This window comes from Microtus pennsylvanicus, chromosome 9, assembly GCF_037038515.1.
Source record: "Microtus pennsylvanicus isolate mMicPen1 chromosome 9, mMicPen1.hap1, whole genome shotgun sequence".
NCBI classification, from domain to species: domain Eukaryota; kingdom Metazoa; phylum Chordata; class Mammalia; order Rodentia; family Cricetidae; genus Microtus; species Microtus pennsylvanicus.
In genome coordinates this window covers 93,868,993-93,887,075 of record NC_134587.1, presented here as the reverse complement: position 1 = coordinate 93,887,075, position 18,083 = coordinate 93,868,993, and the positions used below count along the sequence as shown (strand labels likewise).

General features: G+C 37.5%; 1 protein-coding gene across 2 annotated transcripts in view; it reads right to left on the bottom strand.

Moving 5' to 3' along the window:
- Fbxo8 (F-box protein 8) overlaps positions 1-18,083 on the bottom strand; it is a 46,959-nt gene that overhangs the window by 22,643 nt on the left and 6,233 nt on the right. For both annotated transcript variants that reach the window (XM_075986800.1, XM_075986799.1), the window contains exons 2-3: positions 6,735-7,071; positions 3,391-3,517 (exon numbers count right to left, since the gene is read on the bottom strand). In XM_075986800.1, coding sequence (XP_075842915.1) covers positions 3,391-3,517; positions 6,735-7,063 — 456 coding nt within the window. In that variant the 5' untranslated portion in view covers positions 7,064-7,071. The remainder of the gene's footprint in view (positions 1-3,390; positions 3,518-6,734; positions 7,072-18,083) is intronic.

Genomic DNA, 18,083 nt, shown 5'->3' with positions numbered 1-18,083 from the left:
ATGGAAAAGTACACTTTTTTTATAATAGTCAACAATTATATGCACCTTATCTCAAGCAGCTATGATAAACACCACTTATATTTGAACATATCATCAACAATAATTTATCGTTCACTTAGATGAACCCAGAAAAATATGTCTGATGACAGTGCTCCAGTGAGTGGGGGAAAAATAAATCTCCAAAAAGTACTTTGACTCTAGCATTCAAAAATCTGGGTAAGAACCACCCCACGACCTGGCTAATTTCACTCATATTGCCAAGTTCTACATGAGAATATCTTCCTGATAACTTTCTTTTATGTGACTTTGATTATACAGGCTTTACTTTGTAAACAACAAACAAATTTATAATGAAAATTAGAATATAGTCATTAAAAGGTTTTCCCCCATTTTTCTGAAGACATTAAATGATTTTCAGTATTTAAATGCCTTTTGGGGAGTGGCCTATTTGTCCTATAAGTGTATTCTGGTAAAGACAGAATTTTATTTTCCTATAGGTAATACCTACTAAAGTATTACTGATATTCACGCAATCAGAGACTCAGAGTCTGGAGCCACAGACATCTGGAGTGGCTCAGCTCTGTGCTGTTTGGCAGCACTATACAGACCTTTCAGGATAATGAATTAAATTATTCAAGAACACTCTATGGTATTCTAAACCAGGCCCATGAGTAAAAAAAAAAAAGAAATACAGCCAACTCTCAATAACAATGGAAGGTAGGATGGAAAAGCAAACTGACAATCTAAAAATCTTATTTTGATCAAATACTTAAAAAATTCAAATCATCACCACATTAAAAAAGGACTTGAATACTACCTTTTTTCTTATTTCCCTCAAAACACTCTTAAAGTTATTAACGAGAACTCTATGGTATATTGCACACAGTTGCAAACATAGAAACATATTTTTGTGTCTAACTTTTCCCAATTTAGACACTTAAAACTATCAAGCCCATTTCCTGATGTGTGACTTACCATGGTCAGTACCAGCAATGACATCTCTCTCTCTGACTGCACTACTTGGCACTTTCTGAGTTATACTTTACTTACAATGGATCATTTGCAAGTCATATGATTAAAGATGATAATTTGATTCAACATTAGTATAATTTATGACAGAAGCCAGTGAGACTTCATAAACTGAGTATAGTAAGATGGGGGCTTACAAAAGCTGTCTCTCCTGATTCTCACACATTCTGGAGCAAAACACTACCTACCCTAGCTGTCCTCAGTCTTCTCTGGCAATCACCACGCAATTGCCAAGCAGACCAAAGCAAAACATCAGAAAGCTCACCATATGTGCTGTTTAATCAGCAACCAGTAACAGCCTAATTACAATTAAAACACAAAGGCTCTGAAGCTACTCCAGTCTCTGAGTAACTATAGTGAGATCACTGTACAACACATGTTTGCCACAGAACAAGACCTGAAGGGTGACATGCTCATATTGCTATGTTTACACAGAAGATGTTATGAAAAGAAATTATACTCTGTAGCAAAAGAGACTGGGAAATTATAATAAAGGGATAAGTGATAAACTCTAATTTGTGATAATTCCTTATTGTTTATTAGCGTTTATAAGTGGCTTTTTACATTATAATGGCTTTAAATATATAGTTTGAATGCTAGCTTTTAATAAATTATTCCATTTTAATTAAGAATATCATGAGTTTTTTGGGCATGGTAGCACACTGTTTAAGGTCCCAGCACTCAAGAAGCTGAACCAGGAGGATCAGAAGTTCAAGGCCAGTCTGAGTAACATAGTAAATTCAAGACAGGCCTGGGTAATAAAAAAAAAAAACTGTCTCAAAAAGCCCAAACCACAACAGTAACAAGAAAAAAAAAACATTAGAATTTTACCTACTTCCTTAAAACATTGATAAGAAAAAAGACAACAGACATCTGATTGTCAATATTACAGCATATAATTTGCTATACTTGTAAGAATAAGACTAAATAAAAAAAAAGAATAAGACTAAATGATTAAGTGTATGTTTAACAATGACATTCAGTTTTATAAGTGTACAAGAAAAATTTAACAAAGAAACTATAAATAGTAAGTGAAAATCAATTTATTTAAAATATTCTGTCACTGGGTTATTTCATTCATAGTTATAAAGGTAATACTTAAATTTAAGCTTAAAATTAAAAACTGGCAAAATATTTTCCTAGTTACAACAAAATTGAGATAATTTTAAAAACTACTTGGATGCATGACTTACAATTCTTTTCCTCCCTGATTAAAAATGTATTTATTTATGCATTTTATGTATATTGGTGCTATACTAGCATGTATGCCCACATAGAAGAAAAGGACATCAGATTCCATTATAGATGGTTGTAAGCCACCAAGTGGCTCCTGGGACTTGAACTCAGGATCTCGGAAAGAGCAGTCAAAGTGTTTTTCTTAACTGTTGAGCCATATCTCTAGCCCCCAACTTAAACGACTTTTAGTAACTTTATAACAAGTGAAATCATCTTAAAATAACTATTAAACTAAGATAGTTCTGGTTAATGTTCCCATAGAAAACAATGCACCCAGAAGCAGTAACTTCCAAGGTCATTTCATTTCTATTTGGAGGCATGAGTCCAGTAGATGTGTAAGCATTTCTGAAACTTTTAATTTTTAAAAATACATTAAAATAAAAATAGGAAAAGGTGTGGGAAATTTTTCTTTTCACATTTTCATTGTTACATATTATGAAAGAAGTAAACATCATTTTGAAACAAAATCAAGAGGAGGTTCTAGATAAAGTGAAATTATGCTTTCTAATTAAAAAAATTATTATGTTTGTACATGTGTATGTGCTGGTTCCGTGATACAAGTATGTAAGTTAGAAGGCAACTATGGAGTCTGTTTTCTCCCTTTACCTTTGTAAGAGTTTTAGGGATTGAACTCAAGCCGCCAGACTTGCATGGCAAGCTCCTTTACCTGCTGAGCCATCTTGCCAGCTAAAGTCATCAATATTCAACATCTTGATACAGTACACTAGAATAATATTTTCTGTGATTATCTTTAATAAAGTACATTACTACTAACTAGAATAGATGGAAAGATAATGGTGCAGATATAATTTGGTGAACACATTACATGTATGTTCTCATTAACAATGTTTTGTACTTCCTGGTAATATGTACCTCAGACTGGTAGAGTACTGTATACACCTCAAGATGTTGTTATACAATGTTAGCAGGTGGAAAGATTAGAATATGATCAGGGAAGGCAAATAAAATGCATTATGACATATAACAGTAACAATACTTGGTTTTTCAGAGATTGGAAAGGCATGTTCAATTACTTTTAATTTCACCTGCAAGTTTATAATATTAGAAGATTGCAGCAAAATCAGAAAAGTCAGCCTGAAGCAAACAATCCTGTTCTCTCCTTACCTCCTCTGGGTTGGCATTGAAGGTGAGGCTCCCTTCATCCAGCTGCAGGTACAATTTCCTAAAAGAGAATCCTAAAGGTGGGCTCTTATTGTATATAGAACAGTGACCCCAAGTGGATTTACACAACCTAAAAAATAGAAAATAAAACCAAAGTTATAACATTTCCTAAGATAAACACATTCACATGATAAATTCTAAAATTAGATGACACCAAATTAGACTCTGCAGCTGTCAGAAAACCATCTAAGAATGGAGTCATACAAAGAGAATTCTCAGTGCTCATGAAAAAACTCCAAGAAAACAAGTCTTGTGACCTCGATTTCTTCAAAAACATGGACTTGTTCTTCAAATGTGCTCTCATGTTCCTCCCAGGGGTAATGGATAGGAGAGAGTTTACTTCAGATATCCATTACAAGTGGCTATTGCTGTTTGTTATATGCCTTCATGGAAACCATATTTTGCCACATAAGGCCTGTCCTTGTGACTGAACACCTTACTCATGGGATTCTTCTTAATCCTCAGAATGCAAGCTGTCTGATGCTCTGAATAAAGTTGGCTATACAGGAGAGTTTAGTCTGCCTCATTTTAGGGTCCTTTCTCCCAGGTCCCACTGCATTAAGAGCAGTAAATATGTGATTATAAACTTTTATTTTACATTTTTTACTTTTGCTTTACTAGAATATTACAAGTGCCATACAATTAGCAATTTCGGTTGCTTCTAAGAATTTCAGTTACAATGATTAATCATATTCATGAATACTATCTGAAGTTAAACACAAGCAATTAAAAATAATCAGTGATAAACAACAATCACTTAGAGATTACTGAAATGACAGTCACTATTTTCAGAGTTTTAGTTGTATTGGCTTGCTCAATCCTATCAACAATTCTCTGACATTGGTTGTAGTCAAAATTTCCTTTGTGAGACTGCCAGCCCACAAATAATGAGACCAAAACTTATTATTAATTGTGAAAGCTTGGCCTTTAGTTTAGACTTGTTCCCAACTAGCTTTTATAATTCAAACTAACATGCTTTTATTAATCTACGTTCTGCCTTGTAGCTTTTACCTTCCTCCCACCCTTTTTGTTTTGTTTTTCAAGACAGGATTTCTCTGTTGCTTTGGGGCCTGTCCTGGAACTAGCTCTTGTAGACCAGACTGGTCTCGAACTCACAGAAATCCACCTGCTTCTGCCTCCCAGATGCTGGGATTAAAGGTGTGTGCCACCACTGCCCAGAGTCTCTCTCTCCCATTCTGTACATCTGACTTGTTCCACATTTTGGTGGCATCTTTCGGCCTCTCTTCTTCCCAGAGTTCCTCTCTCTCCCTGGAAATCCCATCTATTCTTTCCTGCCTAGCTATTGGCCATTCATCTCTTTAGTAAACCAATCAGAAGGTGTCTTAGGCAGAGATACGTCTTCACCCAGTGTAAACAAATATTCTGTAGTAATTACTACACAATACAAGAAACAGAAACAAGAAAATTCCCAAAAGAAATTCAGCTAACATGCAGGTAGCAACATTTAGTCTTATTCAAAGCTCACAATGCTAAGAAGTTAGTCAGAATCTATTAAATAACCCACACCAACTGTGATGTAATACTAATGTTGGACAAGGAGAATTCACTTGCTTTTTCAAAAAAGCATATATTAACAAATTAGCAAAGAATAATTCTACAACTGTGCACATCAAGTACTGTGATGATGACCATGCTTAAGATACTGTTTCAGATCCATGATTCTTCACTATCATGAAGACATCAGCTGTTAAAATTTCTATTCAACGTTGAATAAGAACTGTACTTCATAATGCTCCATTTTTTCTAGATTAGAACTGTGCTTTCCAATCTATAAAGAGTATCTGAAAGCTAAAGCATTTAGTGTAATGCCTCAGAGTCCTGGAAATACATCAGGGGACTAAGTATATTACTATCAAGACAAAGAAAATACTGAAACTATATCTGATTATATTTTAAATGTCTTTACAACCCTGATTACAAGGAAATTCAGAACTGATTCCACTAAGTTTAGAATTGAATATCCTTTTATGCACAAATAGAGACTCAGTTGGGTGTGGCAGTGCACACCTATAATCCTAGCAATGAGAGGCCAAGGAATGAGGAGTTGCGGCCAGTTTGGGCTACAAACAAAACAAACAATAAAGTAAAACAAATTTAAAATAAAAGCTCGCAAGTTAAGTTTGTGGAAAATGCTAAGATGTAGGAAAAAAAAGGATGACAAAGAATAAGCCAGTTTTAAAGTATTATTCTAATCCCCTTTTATAATGATCAAAGCATTAAAGACTCACTTATTTTAAATAATACTACACAAATTTGTGCTAACTCAGTATGACAACACAGCAAATGTTAAAACAAGTTATTTTATGTATTTTAAAATACTTTTATACTACAATTCTGAGACCTTAGAAAGCTTACGTCAGAAATGCTGCTCCTAGAAATATTCCTCCCCTGGGATCTGGCAATTTCAATTAATTTATCAAGTCTCTCAATTAACTTTCCAATCTAGGTATGCTATCATTATTGATAAGTTCTTAATCATTATGAAAGCTACTTTAAACGATGAGTCTTAAACTCTGGGAAAAGTACTAGGACATCTGAAATCCAGTGACTCTTCTGATTGATAGCATTTTCAGGACTTAAAAGAAGAAACCACGTTGCTATGAGCTTTCATTAGAGTGGGAAGCTATTTAGGAACAAATGACATCTTTTGAAAAAAATATAGATTCCATTCTACAAAAGCTTGTGTGCAACAGCTACTAAAATGTCCACGTAACCAACTGTCTGTCATGGTTTCTAATGTTTACCTGCCTCAGTGATAAAAATGAGTTTTAGAAAAAAATATAGGTGAAGTTGTCACAATTTAAATGTTGATGACAGCAAATGCTGTTAAACAGAAACACGAAAACGCACCTGCTCACTTTGAAATTAAGGAAAACACTGTTTTTGACTGATGTTTAAGTATGCCTGTTCTTCAAATGGTACTCCTCTGGGAAATACAAACTGTACCAAGGTATAAAGACTACACACATTGAATTATAACTTCTTATGCAGCATGGGTGTGTTCTCAAATGGCTGCTGTGTACTAAACAGACATGTTTTGATGTAACTTCCTTCCTTCTCTCTGTGCACTCATCGTCCCATTGTCTTCTCTACTGTCTTTCTGGCGATATCAATACTGACTGAGAAGATAACTAAGAAGATAATTGTTCTAGGATTTAGTAAAATAAATAAGCTCATATTACATGAAATTATTTCACAACACATGCTAAGCAAAGAACATTAAACAAGACAGGGATCCGACTTAAATGCTCGTGGGTTGAACTTACCCTTGCCAGAGAAGTTCATCATTAGCAAGGTCTTGCCAAACACATGAGGCTAAGCAGAGGTCAGTTGCATTTAAATAGGACAAGATGGTGAAGCTTAGCTCAGGTGGCAGCATTTCCAGGTTAATGAACCCTTCCTGCTCTTTGGACTTTTTTGCTTTCAGAAGATGATATATATCGATGCCTCCTTGGGCTTGTTTCCGTTGGCTGGACTGAGAAATGTTGCTTGAAGTCCCTCTCCTGCTCTGCTCTCTGCTGAGGTAGCCTGGCTCACTGTAGGCTTCCTGTTGGAGATGCTGGTTTCTGGCCACTCTCCAGAGTCCTTGACCCATCTGCAAGCCTGAGAGAAGGGCAGAAGGTAATGAGGGTGACATGAAAAGTTAAACCATCAAATCTGACAGGACACTTGTTTACCAGAATTATAATTTCTCACTAAAGCCCCATGAAATCTGTAGGGTATTATAAAAAAGAGTTGGGGTGTTGGGGTGAAGCATTTGGGAGAGAAGTTTAACTACCTGGTCTGCTCATTGCCTCTTTCAGCTTGCTTGCTAAAGATTTTTAAGGTCCACAGGTGACATAATCATTTTTTCATGTGGTAGGAGTTAAGTTGCTGATGTCCTGAAGACACTTAAAATGATATTTATGTGAACTTGTGGGCCAGCATTAAAGCCAGCTCTGAGCAGAGCACAGGGCTTCAGTTAAACGGCCTCCAGACACTGCTTTTTATCACAATTCAGGCTCAGCTAAGCTAGTCCCTTTTAACCAGACTCCCAGATGCACACCAGCTGTGATGCAGGCTTTCCGTTTAATTCCTGCCAGTCTACACTTAGGCTGGAGACTGTAATAAACTGTAACATAGGCCCTGAAGTCTAATTCCAAACCTTATAAATTAGACACCTAGAACTCAGGGATAAATTTCTCAGCAATAACCAACTACTTGGTTTCACTGGTGCCTACAAATGAAGTTGTAATTTAGAATAACTTTCAGTTCTTCTCCAAACAGCCCTGTGGATTTGTCCAAGGCACCTGGGAAAAGGTGTAAGGTGTGTTCCAGTCTCCCCCACCATGTCACCTGGACTCACCAGACACAGGTATTTAGAAAATGACAGGCTTAAAATTATTTGACGCTGCTTTCAAAACAAGCAGTTTTTTTTCCTGAGCAAATAAGCTTACTATGAAAAACTAAACCAGAAAGAGCACTGAATACAAATAATTACTTTCACGAATCCCTTCTCAAAAAAAAAAAATCTTTTCTCATTACTCATTCAAAAATTGTAGAAAAAAAACAGATTTTCACATAAGTTAGTAAAATAACTTTCATGGTATGATCTGAACCTTAGATGAACACAAAAATACAAAACAACCCATTAGACACACAAAACGAACTACTAGTTAGCAAAATGGAAACGTCCTAGAAATAACTTCAGTTTCCAGAAGAATTTCAAGAATACTGAGAGTATTATTTTCTTACTTAAAAGAAGTCACATGAATATTTACTAAGTATTTGGCTATTATTGGGACAAAGCTACTATATGAGGTTGCTTATGGATCAAAATAGAAAAAAATGGTTCAGGGCGAGTTTAATTCTTATCCCTTACCTTGATGTCTTTGGGAGTCCACCTATAAAGGGTGCATACATATGCATATATAATATATATATATACACACACACATACATATACGTTCCCCCTTTTTGTGTTTGTGTGTGTGTGATGGTCACAAAGAGAAGGAATATACTAATGATTTTCAAATGTGGGAAATTTTGTTTTTGTACATAAAGAATAAACCTTTCCTGTCCTAAAGCACAAAACTAAATAATATTATTAAGTTGGAGGCCTCATCCTAGCCCCTGGCATCCATCTTTGGAAGCCCCCTCTCCTGAGAGTTGCCTCAGTCCAAACTCCACCTCCCCAGGGAGGGTCAAGACCATTCCCACAGGCTATTTAGACTGCCCCCCCCAGAAAATAAACACATGGTCTTCCCTCTTCCTCCAAGATGGTCGTGTAGGCTTGTTGTCCCCACTTCCTTTTTCCCAAGGCCACCGAGAGCACAGACGTACAATGAAACCTAGATATCTTTTAATTTGTCTGATTTGGGCTGCTAGGACTGGGATTATTTTTCCAATGGAGATGCTTGTTGGTAAGAAGTATTCCTAACATTTATCAGTTTAGCTAGCCTCAAATTTTAAAAATTAAATTCATGGGACTGAAGAGATGACTCAGTGGTTAATAGCACTGAATGTTCTCCTAGAGGACTGAAGTTCAATACCCAACAGCCACAAGTGAGTTCATAATAATCTGTTACTCCAGTCCCAGGGGTTCTCCAACGCCCTCTTCTAGTTTCTGCAGGCACTACACAGAGAGTGCATACACATACATTCAAAGAAACACTAAGACACACAAAATCAAAATATTAAGACAAACCACAATCTCAACTTCATATGGAAAAACAAAAAACTCAGGATAGTCAAAACAATGCTGTACAATAAAGGAACTTTCAGAGGCATCACCATCTTTGACTTCAAACTCTACTATAGAGCTATAGTAACATAATAAAAGCAGCTTGGTATTGGCACAAAAACAGACAGGTGGACCAAAGGAATCGAATAGAAGACTATGATATAAACTCACACACCTATGAACACCTGATTATTGACAAAGCAGCTACAACTATAAAGTAAAAAAAAAAAAAAGAAAGCATCTTTAACAAATGGTGCTGGAATAACTGGATGTCAATATGTTGAAAATGCAAATAGATCCTTATCTATCCCCATGCACAAAACTCAAATCTAGATGAATCAAAGACCTCAAAATAAAACTAACCACACTGAACCTTATGGAAGAGAACGTGGGAAGTAGACTTAAAAGCATGGGCACAGGAGACCACTTCCTAAATATAACCCCAGTAGCACAGACACTGAGAGCAACAATAAATAAATAGGACCTCCTGAAACTGAGAAGCTTCTGTAAAGCAAAGGACATGGTCAACAAGACAAAATGGCAGCCTACAGAATAGGAATAGATCTTCACCAACCCCACATCTGACAGAGGACTGATCTCTAAGTTATACAAAGAACTAAAGAAACTAGACATCAAAAGACCAAATAATCCAATAAAAAATGGGGTACAGATCTAAACAGAGAACTCTCAACAGAGGAATATCAAATGGCTGAAAGATACTTAAGGAGATGCTCAATATCCTTAGCCATTAGTGAAATGCAAATCAAAACAACTCTGAGATTCTATCTTACACTTGTGAGAATGGCCAAGATAAAAACTCTGATGACAGCTTATACTGGAGAGGATGTGGATCAGGGGGAACACTACTCCATTCCTGGTGGGAGTGCAATCTTATACAGCTACTTCGGAAATCAGTATGGCGGTTGCTCAGAAAGTTAGGATCAATCTACCTTAAGACCCAGAAATATCACTCTTAGGCATATACCCAAAGGATGCACACTCACATCACAAGGGCATTTGCTCCCCTATGTTCATATCAGCATTATTCATAATAGCCAGAACCTGAAAACAACGCAGATGCCCCTCAACTGAAGAATGCATAAGGAAAATGTGGTACATTTACACAATGGAGTATTACTCAGCAGAAAAAAAAACCCAGTGACATCTTGAAATTTGAAGGCAATGTATGGAACTAGAAAAAAACATCCTGAGTGAGATCCAGAAAGACAAATATAATATGTATTCACTTATTAGTAGATGATAGACATAAAGCAAAGAACAATCAGGCTACAGGCCACAACCCCAGAGAACCAAGGTAACAAAGACGACCTTAATAGAGATATACATGAATCTGCCTAGGAAGGGGAAAAAAGACAAGATCTCCTGAGTAAATGGGGAGCTTGAGTAGGAGGGGGGGGTGGAAGGGGAAGGAAGAGGGTGAAAAGGGAGTGGGGAAATTGTATAGCACATTCCTATGCAAACAATTAAAATAAGAAGGATGTGTATGTGTGTGTGTGTGTGTGTGTGTGTGTGTGTGTGTGTGTGTGTGTGAGAGAGAGAGAGAGAGAGAGAGAGAGAGAGAGAGAGAGAGAGAGAGGCAGGCATTCGTTCAGCTGCTAAGAGCACTCATTGACAGCTCTTGCACAGGCCCTGAATGTGGATTCCAGTACCCATTTACAACTGCCTAGTCCAGTCTCTGTCCAGCATGAGCACCACATTTTCCTTCATAGGCACTAACGCTTGTTAGGAAATGAGAAAGTGGGCACACTTGGAAGATAGTTCAGTAGTTTTTTGCAAAATTAAAATACTTTGCATCTATAATCAAGACTCATATTTCTTGTTATTTACTTACAAGGTTAGAAGCATCTGTCCAAACAAAAACCCTGTTCATGAACGTCTGTAACAGTTTTATTCAAAATTGCCCAAATTAAAAAAAAAGATATACTTCAGCAGGGAGTGCATACACAATGGCACATCCATACAATGAAATATTACTCAGCATAAATAGTTTAAGCACTAAAACACAATGCTAAAACAGATATAAAACTATTGTCACTTGTGACAGTTACTTGGTCAAAACAATTCAGATGAACACTGAGATCACCTAATATGTCAAAAATTCTAATTGAAAAACACATTTTTTGCCGGGCGGTGGTGGCGCACACCTTTAATCCCGGCACTTGGGAGGCAGAGGCAGGCGGATCTCTGTGAGTTCGAGACTAGGTCTACAAGAGCTAGTTCCAGGACAAGCTCCAAAACCACAGAGAAACCCTGTCTCGAAAAAGCAAAAAAAAAAAAAAACCAAAAAACAAAAAAAAAAAACATTTTTTTATATTTGTAAAAATGAATTTTGCTATAAATATTAATTTTTGTGATGAAGTTAGTGTTGGTTATTTATCTTTACTAAGTAAAATAGATAATTCTATCTTTAAAATATTCTTGTAAGAGTATACTAATTTACATGTAAATAGAAGTTACTCTCATTATGCATGGTAGTGATTTCTATAAAGTTGTTATAAACACTGGAATAATGAAGACAGAACCATCTTCCTGTGGAAAAATGGAAGGTTAAGTTTCTGCAATGACCAAATGAGTAAATGAACATGATGAAAGAATTTGTTTTCCTAAATTATGCAAACAAAACCCCTGACCTATCAAGTACTTACTTACTCCTTACACTATCAAGTAATGGTATGTGTGTCTCAAAGATATTGTATACATTTTTGTTTTAAGAGCAAAATAATTCATACTCAATTTGAAACACATGCACGTATGTCACAGTGGACAGTAAATTCTGAACTCTTACCTTCATGGATGCTAAGTTACCCTGAACAGTCACTGGGAACATGTTACAGGGACTGAACAATAGCTGTTTTTACTAATTTAATCATAAGATTTTTTATTTTGATTTGTTTATTAATATTTCTTACATTTCAATTTTCTGTTTCTAAATTTCAATGCTGTTATAGCAGAGTAGCTCAGCTGACATTAATTGAAACAAGATTTAGGATGGATTTGAAAACAAAAAAAATCTTTTGAAAACTATTTACTTATAATTCATAAGCTTAATTAGCTAAAGCTTCATTTAAAAATAAATAGCACATGAAATGGCTTAGCCAGCAAAGGCATTTGCTGTAAAGACTAACGACCCATGCTGGGTCCCCAGGACCCACAGAGTAGAAGAGAAACAACTCTCATAAATTGTCCTCTCGTCTTCTGATGGAGGAGGGTCATCTGTCTATGTGTTACTCTCACTGGTTAATAAAGAAACACTCTTGGCTTTTTGATAAAGCAGGATCTAGATAGGTGGAGTAGACAGAACAGAATGCTAGGAGAAAGAGAGCATAGTTGGTCAGACGCATAGTTCTCTTCTCCGAGATGAATGCAGATCTTTCCCGGTAAACCACCACCTTGTGGTGCTACACAGATTATTAGAAATGGGTTAATCAAGATGTGAGAGTTAGCCAGTAAGAGGCTAGAGATAACGGGCCAGGCAGGGTTTAAAAGAATACAGTTTCCGTGTAATTATTTCAGGTAAAGCTATCTAGGAGCTGGGCTGCAGCCCACCACTCCTATCACTACTGTCTTCAGATATGTGTAGTGACAAAGGTACACCCACACGCATACTGACATACTCATACAAATGCACACATATATAAACAACACAAAGTAAAAAAAATTACAATAGAGAAAGAGTTACCCTCCTTTGGAGACATGGCCACTAGTAGGTGGCTCAAGCCCCAGAGGGTGGCCCCACACTCATGTGCATATGGGCAGGACTAACTAGAGTCAAGAGGGTTTTTTTTTTCGTCCCTTTTTTAATATTAAGGAGAACATGACGTTGTGTGTATGGGTGTGACAGAAACTACAGGGAGCTGAAGGGAAGTCATGGTGGATGGCTATGACAAAAAACATTGGATAGATGTATGAAAAAATGTAAAGAATTATTTATAATGGAAGAAGAGTAGTTTTGAATATTGCAGAAAGGGAATCAGAAACTTAGATGTCTTAAAGATGTCACAAAAGGTGGAGGACTTGAAAACCACAGGAAAAAGAAGGGAAGAACTCAGGGGAAGATATGAAATGAAAACAAAAACTGCTTCTTTACTTCCACAATAAGGATAAAAAAGATTCTTCTTTTGGGTCTGGAGAATAATTCAGCAGTTAAGAGCACATACTGGTCTTGCAAAGGACCTGAGTTAAGTCAGCAGCCACTCTGGGCAGCCCACACATGCCTGTAACTCCGGATTGGTGAGATCGAATATTCTGACCTGTGAGTGCCTGAACACACATCCACAAAACAGACATACAGCACATACACAGAATTAAAAATTATGTCCTTTTATGAATAAATGGTTACAAAAAACACACCCTAAAGTAAAGACCATCAGTCATATTGGGGTCCATACATCTTAAGTCAACATTTTATTTCCTCAACAATCTAATGGTCAGTCATTAAAGTACTACTAAACACATACACACAGTCTAAAGAAATTTAATCAGTGACTCTTCAGCAAAGCTAGCAGTTTTCTAGGTGTATTTGTGTGTTTGGTTTTACAGTATGTGTGCATGTGCACAGGGAGGCCTGAAGCCCTCCACTGCTTTCCATCTTTGGTTATTAATACAGAAACAGAAGCTCATGGGCTTGGGGCAATACTGATTGGTCAAGGAGCTTCAGGGATCAGCCCCCACCCAGGCTTTGCTCATGACTGCTAAGGATCCAAACTCATCTTCATGCTTGTATAACTGAGCAAGTCCCCAGCCCAAAGTTAACAATTACAACTCTGATTTTAACAGACATTTCTCCTCCACACGTTGCATGTTCTGGGAGCCGCCTACAGCATTTCTGGAATATGGAGTTAGTGAAAAAGGTTCACCTTTCTCTTAGCTTTCACATTTCCAGGCCATTTGATATTTCCTTAAAATCTTGAAATAAATATTGTTTTGTTTTGTTATTGAGATTTGGTCTCTTTGTGTAGCTCTGGCTGTGCTAGAATTCAACAGACAGATCAGATTGGCCTGGAACCCAGAGATCCATCTGCCTCTGCCTCCTGAGTGCAGGAAGCATGTGCTAACATACTTGGCCTCTCAAGAATTCTTAAGGCAGCATTTCTTAAACACAGACTGAGTTAGCTAAAGGCAAATTAAAACAAAAGCAATTATGATACCTTGAAAAGGGAAGCTTGGAATTAACTTGACGATGTGTCATTACTCTTGAACAAACTTTGGACAATTTGGATATTAAGTAAGAAGAACATTCAATCAACAGTAGGAAAAAATAAAGCAAAAAGACAATGGACATTTAAAAGGCAAAATAGTGCAATTGGTATTGCTGTACATAACTAATATGATCAGGACTGTTTCAAATAGTTCTTATACATGTGGAAATGGTTTTACTCAATACTTTCTCAAAACCAGAATAAATTTAATTAAGTCACCTAATTTTTATATATACTTGTTTCTGCTAAAATAGTAAGATAAATATTAGAACAGTTTAATTGCACAAAACCAAATATTTAATAGAAAACCCAATTAAAAAATCTAGACATTAAGTACTAAAGTCTTGGGTTTTATTGTGTTGAAACTGGAAACTGTGAAGTATATAATGCCTGCTTCAGAGAAATGAACAAAGTGTTTTTGGCACTAGTCCTGTGAAGAAGTTTGTAGCTCTAATTATTTCATAGTCTGCTGTCTTTTAAGCCTCCATGTCACAGTGTGGGAGAAACTAAAAATCTGCCATGATATAAGCCAAGACAATTCATACAGAAATATCTTTTTTTTGTTAATGTGAATTACATTATCTTTTTTCTATTCATTTTTTCATAGGGCACATTTTGATAATATTTTCCCCTCCCTCCAGATCCTCTCATATCCTCCCCAACTTTCTTCTCAAACAGTCTCACATTATTTCTTTCTCTTTTTTGTTTCTTTTTTTAAAAAAAGAAAACAAACTATATTTTTCATTTCACATACCAATCCCAGTTCCCACCCCATCCCCTCCACCTTTCCTCCCTACACCCCCCCCATCTCACTCCTCAGAGAGGGTAAGGCACATTGCTTTGGGGAAGGTCCAAGGCCCTCCCTACTATATCTAGGCTGAGCAAGGTATCCCTCCAAAGAGAATAGGTTCCCAAAAAGTCAGTACATGCAGTAAAAATAAATCCTGGTGCCATTGCCAGTGGCCCTCCCTACTACATCTAGGCTGAGCAATGTATACATTCAAAGAGAATAGGATCCCAAAAAGCCAGTACTTGCAGTAGACATAAATCCCAGTGCCACTGTCAGTGACCCCTCAGTCTGCCCCAGCCATACAACTGTCACCCACATCCAGAGGGTCTAGTTTGGTGTTATGCTTGTTCCTTCCCAGTCCGGATGGAGTTGGTGAGTTCCCATTAGCTCAGGTAAGCTGTTTAAATGGGTGTCCCCACCATCGTCTTGACCTCTTTGCTCATATTCTCACTCCTCCCACTCTTTAACTGGACTTCGGGAGCTCAGCTCAGTGCTCTGCTGCAGATCTCTGCCTCTGTTTCCATCAGCTGTTGAATGAAAGTTCTATGGTAACATGTAAGATATTCACCAATCTGACTATAGAGCAAGGCCAGTTAGGGTACCCTCTCCTCTATTGCTTAGGGTCTTAGCTGGGGTCATTCTTGCAGATTCCTGGGAATTCCTCTAGTTTCAGGTTTCTTGTTGGCCCCATAATGGTTCCTTCAATCAAAGTATCTCTTTCCTTGCTCTCATCTCCATACTTCCTCCATGTTGTCCATTCCGTTCCTTCAAGTTCTCCTCCCCTCTCCTCTTCTTCTTCCCCCCTTTCCCCTTCTGCCCTTCCTTCTCCTCCCCACCCCCATGCTCCCCACTTTGTCAGGTGATCTTGTCTATTTCTCCTTTCGGCTAAAATCAATTGTAGTATCTGCTCCTATCAGAAATATCTCTTAAATGAAAAAGCACTACATAACCACCAGTTCCATTTTTCAAAAAAGTTGAATGTGAAAACCTGAAGGCCAACCCTACTGGTCGGAAAAGACTTTTGGATGTATCTTTTGTATAGAAGAAAAGCAGCCGAGGACTGGACAATGGCTCAGCACTTAAGAGCACAGATCTCTGCCATCCAGGGCACTCAGATAATATCCCAGCACCCACAAGGCAGCTAACAACTGTGTGAGACTCAGGGGAATTGATGCCCTTTTCTGGCCTCTGTGGGCACTTCATATGCACAGTGCATAAACATACACGCAGGCAAGATGCCAAACACATAAAATAAATGTCAGAAAATAAAAAAATAAAAGCACAGTTCTCATTTTTAGAAATATTTTATAAAGGATTTTTAAGACCTAAAAAATGACAAAGCTATTAGCAACAATGATATTAGTTTACAATAAAATTTTCTATACAATTTACTTCCAGTAGATGGCTGTAATTTTTAAAGATGGTATTTTTGACTATCACTTTTTCATTCATCACATATGTGTGTGTATGTGGAGAGAAATATATAGTTCTGTTCTTTTCAAAATAAGACTACTTCTATGAAAAACAAAATAAAAAATTTATTTGTAGCTCTTATATACTAAAATAAAGCCTGCCTATTGAAGAATGAACAATTTTAATCTAAACATTCCTATATAAATTGGGTGGTGGTGGCGCAAGACTTTAATCTCAGGACTTGAGAGGCAGAGGCAGGCAGATCTCTGAGTTTGAGGCTAGTCTAGTCTACATAGTGAGTTTCAGGATAGCCAGGGCTACACAGAGAAACCCTGTCTTGGAAAAAACCCAAACCAAACCAAACCAACAAAATTCCTAAGAAAAGGCGATTGCACTAATGCTTTTACACATTTCACTGAGCTCAGCATTCAGGTGGCACATGCTACGGCAGAAACCCTACTTACGTTACTACTGATTTGGTGAAACACCATGACCAAAAGCAGCTTAGGAATGAAAAGGTTTATTTGTTTTTTACTGCTGAATAGTACTCTAATATGTATATATTCCATACTTTCTTTATCCATTCTTCCATTGAAAGGCATCTAGGTTGTTTCCAGGTTCTTGCTATTACAAACAATGCTGCTATGAACATAGTTGAGCATATACTTTTGTTGTATGATAGAGCATCTCTTGGGTATATTCCCAAGAGTGGTGGTATTGCTGGGTCCAGGGTAGGTTGATCCCGAATTTCCTGAGAAACCACCACACTGCTTTCCAAAGTGGTTGCACAAATTTGCATTCCCACCAGCAAGGCCAGCTGGCCTGGGTCTGAAAAAGCCTGGAATAAAACCGGACTTGCTGAACATAGCGGACAATGAGGACTACTGAGAACTCAAGAACAATGGCAATGGGTTTTTGATCCTACCGCACGTACTGGCTTTGTGGGAGCCTAGGAAGTTTGGATGCTCACCTTACTAGACCTGGATGGAGGTGGGTGGTCCTTGGACTTCCCACAGGGCAGGGAACCCTGATTGCTCTTTGGGCTGAGGAGGGAGGGGGACTTGATTGGTGGAGGGGGAGGGAAATGGGAGGCGGTGGTGGGGAAGAGACAGAATCTTAATGAAAGAAAGAAAGAAAGAAAGAAAGGAAGGAAGGAAGGAAGGAAGGAAGGAAGGAAGGAAGGAAGAAAGAAAGAAAGAAAGAAAAGGTTTATTTGGCTTTTACCTCCGCATCCCTGTCCAGCATTGAAGGAAGTCAGGACAGGAACTCATACAGGGCAGGAAGCTGGAGGCAGGAATTGATGCAGAAGCCATGGAGGGGAGTTGCTTATAGGCTTGCTTATCATGGTTTGCTCATCCTACTTTCTCCTAGAATCTAGGACCATCAGCTCAGTGACAACTCCATCCACAGTGGACTGGGCCCTCCCTCATTGATCACTAATTAAGAAAATGCCTCATAGCTGGATTTTGTG